This window comes from Olea europaea, chromosome 23 (genome assembly GCF_002742605.1).
Source record: "Olea europaea var. sylvestris chromosome 23, O_europaea_v1, whole genome shotgun sequence".
Lineage (NCBI taxonomy): Eukaryota > Viridiplantae > Streptophyta > Magnoliopsida > Lamiales > Oleaceae > Olea > Olea europaea.
This window is the reverse complement of record NC_036259.1, coordinates 10,067,141-10,073,766: the sequence shown is the minus strand read 5'-3', so window position 1 is coordinate 10,073,766 and position 6,626 is coordinate 10,067,141. Positions and strand designations below refer to the sequence as shown.

Here is a 6,626-nt window from a genome sequence, read left to right as displayed (position 1 = left end):
TTTATTCGAAATGTCTGATGTGGAGGAACAAGATGAAGGTTAGCACTTCTTTTTCAACCTTTTTTTGTCTGTATTTGAATATTTGAACCCGTGATTATTTTTCAGAATAATCATATTTGATTATTTCCACAGTTTATGACTATTTGATTTGGGGGTTTCTTAGCAATGCAAGTCATTTAACCCGTTTACATATGGAATGCAATTCATAAAAATCATCTTGCCTTTAGACTATTTGTTAAAGATTCAAGGAAAGAAAAAACTATAGAATGTAAGAATAATTCATATTTGGAGGTAAAAAGTTAAGCCATTCTCAATACATATGAAACAAATATTCAACTGATTTGCTACTGTTGAATTGTATATAGTGAAGACATGAAGAAATCATAATGCTTCTGAAACAAAAGTTAAGCATTTTTTGTCTGTATTTGATTATTTCGGGTTTTATGGAGAAATTTTATTTGCGATAATTATAATTTTATTCAAGTGTCAATCATGTAATTATTGTTCAATTTTTATTTAATAGGATGATGATACGGTAATCCCCCACTGTCTAGGTTATTTCAACAATGATTCGGATAAAGAAGACATTACCTTCAATTATTCCGATTATATTTATAGCCCTGGGGAAGAAGACGACATGCTCTTTGCGGGAAATGTTTCCCAGAATGTTGAACTCGATGTGGGGAATTTGTTGGAAGCAGCAGATGAATCTGACAATTCTGAATATGCACCCTCAGATGACATTCGAAGCATTCATTCTGATAGTGATGAAGTTGTTACATACCCAGAATTTGAAGGTGATGTAGATATGGTGGATCCCGTGCTTGAGGTAGGACTGAAGTTTAGGTTGAAAAAGGAGTTAAAGGTTGTGGTTAAAAACTTCAGCATTGCTAATAGGTTTGAGGTGCACTTCCCATATAATGATAGACACAGATTAGACGATCGTTGCAAAGATAAAAAGTGTCCATGGCGTATTTGGGCTTCGCCGTTGGAGGAAGATTCCGCATGGCAGATTAAGTCGTTCGAATGGAATCATACTTGTAGTAGAGCATTCAATAATATAAGTGTATTCGCCAGTTGGTTAGCCCATACGTACATTGAGACCTATACTATTGCGCTAAAGTGGGATGTGAAATTGTTTAAGACAACTGTTTTGAAAGAGCATGGTGTAGAGATTAGCGACGCAAAGGCGTGGAGGGCTAGGAGATACGCTAAAGGGTTGCTTGGAGGATCGCTAGTTGGGCAATTTCTTTTGTTGGATTTGTATGCAGCTGAGGTTAGGAGAACAAACCCAAGATCAATCGTTATTCTATCTTTAGACGAGCTTGTGTTTAAGGCAATTTATGTTTGCTTTGATGCTTGCAAAAAGGGCTTCTTAGGTGGTTGTAGACCCGTTATTTGCATAGATGGGTGCTTCTTGAAAGGTAATTTTGGTGATCAGTTACTTGCTTTGGTGGGTATTGATGGGAAAGATTGTATATTCCCAATTGCGCATGCCATTGTCGAAACTGAAAGTAATGCTAGTTGGTCATGGTTCTTGAAACTATTGGGGGAAGATTTGATGCTCGAAAATGCATATGGAGTCATAATTATGTCTGACAGACAAAAAGGGTCGGACAATATGGTGTCCGAGTTGTTTCCAATGGCTAAGTATCGATTTTGTGTAAGGCATATGTACTCCAACTTCTTTCGCAAAGACTTTAAATCGTTGACACTTAGGGATTTGTTGTGGAGAGCAGCTAAGTCCACTTATTTGGCTGAGTTCACAGGTTGGATGGACAAGATTAAGGAAGAGAAGAAACCTGCCTGGGAGTGGTTATGTGCTAAACCGGCTGAGCAATGGTCTAAGTCCCACTTCATGACGGCTTCCAAATGTGACATTTTATTAAACAATCTCTACGAATGCTTTAACAACTACATAAAGGAAGCAAAGGGGAAGGATATTTTGACTCTCCTTCAGTCAATTCAAAACAAGGTGATGGTGCGGATGTACAAATGCCATGATTTCATGGCAAGGAGTTCGAGCGATATATGTCCAAAAATTTTAAAGAAACTTGAAAGTAGTATACGTGATTCATTTTCATGGAAAGCAATATTCAATGGGAAAATGCAATTTCAAGTTTCTGGACCGTATTCCGATGGTCAGTTTGTGGTAGATTTACAAACAGGACATGCTCATGTAGAAAAGTGAGATCTAACTGGTGTGCCTTGTCCACACGCAATAGCCGGCATCCGTGAGTGGGGTAAGGATCCTTTGCAATTTTTGGACGAGAGCTACAAAGTTGCAACTTACTTAAAAGCTTACGGGCATTGCATATACCCTATAAATGGACCAACAATGTGGCCTTCGAGTGGCTTTGTCCCGATGAAATCCCAAACTTGGGTGACCAAAAAAAGAGGTAGGAAGCAGACAAAGTGCCGAAGAGGGGTCGAGGAAGCTGTATTGTCCAAAGAGAAGATGAGGGAGCTTGATAGGAGAGGAGATGGCAAGAAAAAATTAAAATGTAGTATTTGCGGTCAAAAGGGACATAATAAAAGATATCACTCGAACCATGCTTCGCAAGCAAGCTATACGACAAACGAGGTATATACTAAGTCATAGTCATATATGTATATCTTTTTTGTTTTATTTATTATGTTCATTGACATTCTTTTTCATAAATTGTAGGACATGAATGGTCCAAGAGCCTGGGAAGCTGCAGGAGAAAATGTTTGACAGCAATTTGCCCATTCACAGCTGACTACTACTGCTAGAATTGAACAAGGTGTAGCGCGGCATTTACTTTCCCAGCCTACTATAGTGCTAGACAAACTCTTAGCGAAGCATGGAACAACTTGATAACGAAATGATGCCTGTTCTATTATATGTTTTTTGTCAACGAACTCTATTGTAATTATGTCCACTTCTTTTTGTCATAGTCATTTTTTTTAGTGAAATGTGGAACATATTTATAGCTTCTTGTCTTTGTACATAGAATGTCTGACAGTATTATATGTTTTTTTGTCAACGAACTCTATTGTAATTGTGTCCACTTCTTTTTGTCATAGTCATTTTTTTTTTGGTGAAATGTGGAACATAATTATAGCTTCTTGTCTTTATACACAGAATGGCTGGCAGGTCGTACTGTATAAATATATTTATAGCTTTTTGTCTTTATACCTTTTTGATGGAATATTGGTGGAATGATACCCAAGAAGTAGGATTCCATGTTTGTCCGGCGTAAAAACAATTTAAATGACAGTAGCTCCATATGTATTGTAATGATTTTTGATGGTTGAGTTGTCAAATTCTAGACAAAGAGCCATAGTTGCTTCTTGATGCATGTTGATACCCTATCCAACTAAGTCTTCAAAATTATGGTAACTTCATTTTTATCATCAACAGAAATGGTCATATTCAATTTTCTAGTGATACAAAGTTGTTTCAAAAAGAGGTAATAATCAGATAAAATTTGGGTTAATGCACATGCATCTTTAAAATCTTTACCCCCCACGTCTAGCTATATATATGTATATATGTGTATATATTAACAAACAGAAAGCTGGGCGCCAGCAAGCCAGAAATGGCAGACGGAACATGGCTCCAGGGCACCACTTCCATATTTGCACATGGGTGCCCTCAAAGTATGGTCCCTTAGGTGTTTTAGGCCTTAAATATGAAGAAATACCGGAAAGGTCCACATGAGTGACCATTTGTGAAAGTTTTGAAACTTAAGTGACCATTAGTGTAACCGCATGTAAGTTCAATGACCGTTAGTGAAAGTTTTAAACTTCAGTGACCATTTTGTAATTTTTCGATAAATTCAATGACCATTTGTGAAATTAACCCCATTTTTAAATGGTAGAAACACCTTATAAAATTGATCTCAAATTTTTTTCCCTAGAGAAATAAAATAACTTAGCTCCCCTTTGCATCAATATTAGTGGTGGGCCCTCTATTTGCGCATTCACCTTTTAATTCTTACACAAATTTTAGAATTATATTTTTTGATTTCATACAAATCTATTTTTTCCGTACAAGTTTTTATCTCAAAAAGAATTGTTAATATTTATGATATGAATATCCCACACCAATTTAATATGTATGGGTGATAAATTTCATTAATATAAAGCCAATTTCAATAAATTTATTGGAGGGCGAGCATTCAATAGGAAATTCTCTTCTTCTTTTTAAAGCACACATTCTCTAAAAAAATCACTAATACCAAACTCATTTTCGACCAAAAAAAAAAGAGAGGAATTAAAAAATAATTTTTATTAGATTTTATTAAAAAATTTTAAAATATATAATTGAAAAGTTGATAATAATTATGAGTCTCACTAAATGTATAGTTAAAAATAAATGTAAAAATAAAGGTCAAATAGAGACATAGTTACATTAACATCACTCGATTAAAATAATTTATTATTAATAATTTGTTGTATCCTACAACGTTTTTACCTAAAAAGATAGTTTCATATCTAGAGATATGGGATGAGAGGAATATATATATATATATATATATATATGTTTTTCTCCCAAGATTTTTTTAAAAAAAATAAAAATAAATGCAGACTGTTCATTTAATGACTTGATATCTCATACTCCAAACACAATGTTGAATTTGAGGTGAGGTGAGTCAATCTTGAGAAACTCCATAAACTCGACTATTGGCCCAATTAATTGAATAGATCCCTGCGGATTTTGTGGCAAATAGCTATGTTCCGGCCATTTCTACAGATATAAAAGAGGTTAAAATTTGTTACTGTTCAAAGATGACACGTGTCAACCTCTAACCACTGTCAACATCATTATTATTATTATTATTATTATTATTATTATTTTATTTTATTTTATTTTATTTTATTTTTTTTATCACACAACATCAACTCATTTCCATTTTACATGCTTTTTTCCTTCCACACACACTCATCACCTCATCCAATTTCACACGCAAACTCAAATACTCTCTTCATTTATTTTCTCTTCTTTTTTCTTTCACATAAATGCCGGAGCCTCCAAGACATACCCACAACAACCCATTCTAATTTGTTTGCTTGAATTTGTTATGCACTAGTCCAATGAATCATAATTTTCGCGAAGGTAAATCTTTGCCTGCTAAGTAAGAGGAGAACAAGTTAAAAATTCAACTGGACAACCTTCTCTTACAAACAATCCCTTCGTCGCTAACGTCGGTAATGCCCCATCAAAGAGGTCATTTCTAATACCTTCTATTTGAACTTTGACAACTGCTATACATGAAAAGGAGAGGTGCATCCAAAAAATTTCTACAAAAAGAGTGATTGGGTCTTCGTTGAAAGAATTGTTGAATGAAGTAACCAACTGCTCAAAAAAGCCCAAGTGGTAATCGGAACGAAAGCAACGAGGTCAAAATTTTCTAAATGAGCGTTAGAGCGAGGTAGCGAAGCTTTCAATGAATAAATTCCATTTAAAAAGTTTGTTTATTCTATTCATTTTTCCCCTATATTCGAATGAAATTCACAATCTGAACAGGATCAATAGTATCCAAATCTGCAAAAATGGATTTCTAGAAAACTCAATAAAGGAATATCCTCTACCCTGCTTTATTCTAATACTTGAAGACCCATCCGTAGAAGGCAGGTCCTAGAGGCCAGAGGGTGGATTGCATCTTTTCCAGTCTAGAGATTGGTGGATTGTGCTTCTTATCGAGTGTGAGAAAGAGTATCGTTGTACTTTGAGGGGTGATTTTGTTGTTGATTTGCAGGTAATAAGAATGGGCAAGGCTCAGAGCGATGAGGTCGTGTCAATGGAGCTTCCTACACCTGCTTCTTGGAAAAATTTGGGTATTTTTTTCTATTTTTGTTATTTTTCTTAGTTCTTTTATATTTTATGAAATTTTGGAACTACTAGTTGTAATTTTTTAGTTATGTGTAAATTTTTTCCAATTTTATGGCAATGGTTTAAGGTGGTTCGTGGAAATATTTTCTTTTTCATGTACATAAAAATATTAAACATTACAATTTATTGAATTAATTGTTCTAATGGTCGTTAAAGTTAGGCTCATGTCTTTGATTGGTCACTGAAATTTAAAATGTCGAGTTTTGATTACTGAACTTAGGTTCATGTCTTTGATTGCTCACCAAAATTTAAAATGTCAAGTTTTGGCCACTGAATTTTGAAAAATGCAATATGTTACTGACTAACGTAAATGTTGAATTTTGAAAAATATCAAGTTTTTTGTGACCAAAATTCGACATTTTAAATTTCAATGAGTAATCGAAAATATGGACTTATGACCAAAATTTGACATTTTAAATTTCATTGATCAATCAAAGATATGAACCTAAGTCTAGTGACTATTGGAACAATTTTCTCCAATTTATTACTACAGTTTATAACTATGCACGCATAGTAACATTTTTCACTAGAATGACGCTCTTTGGTCTTTCCCTAACAATGGGTTTGATCTACTCCCAGATTGTTCAAGTAATTAGGCAGGAGGCTCTTAAAGGAGTAGAAAATTAACAAAATTTGTAAGTTTTTAAAATTTAAATGCTTGAAGCAACTGCCTTGCTCACTCAAGTGTTGAGTCATCTTTGATTTGTCTGCCGTAAAGGTGTTAAACTGTTAGAGTTGTGACTTAAGTAGGAGTCTTGAATCGCGT

The 6,626-nt window shown here is 34.4% G+C and overlaps 1 protein-coding gene across 1 annotated transcript; it reads left to right on the top strand.

Annotated features, from left to right (window-relative positions):
* The first annotated feature begins 10 nt into the window (after nt 1–10).
* LOC111372004 lies at nt 11–2,191 on the top strand. Its single transcript, XM_022994145.1, has 2 exons — nt 11–38; nt 555–2,191. Exons 1-2 carry the CDS (start codon nt 11–13, stop codon nt 2,189–2,191), a joined length of 1,665 nt encoding a protein of 554 aa, XP_022849913.1.
* Nucleotides 2,192–6,626: the final 4,435 nt, after the last annotated feature.

Excerpts from the sequence above, each read along its gene's own strand:
- LOC111372004 (XM_022994145.1), top strand. The coding sequence starts at position 11 with ATGTCTGATGTGGAGGAACAAGATGAAG. Across the intron at positions 39-554 it reads TGTGGAGGAACAAGATGAAG|GTTATTTCAACAATGATTCG; the intron begins GTTAGCACTTCT and ends CCCACTGTCTAG.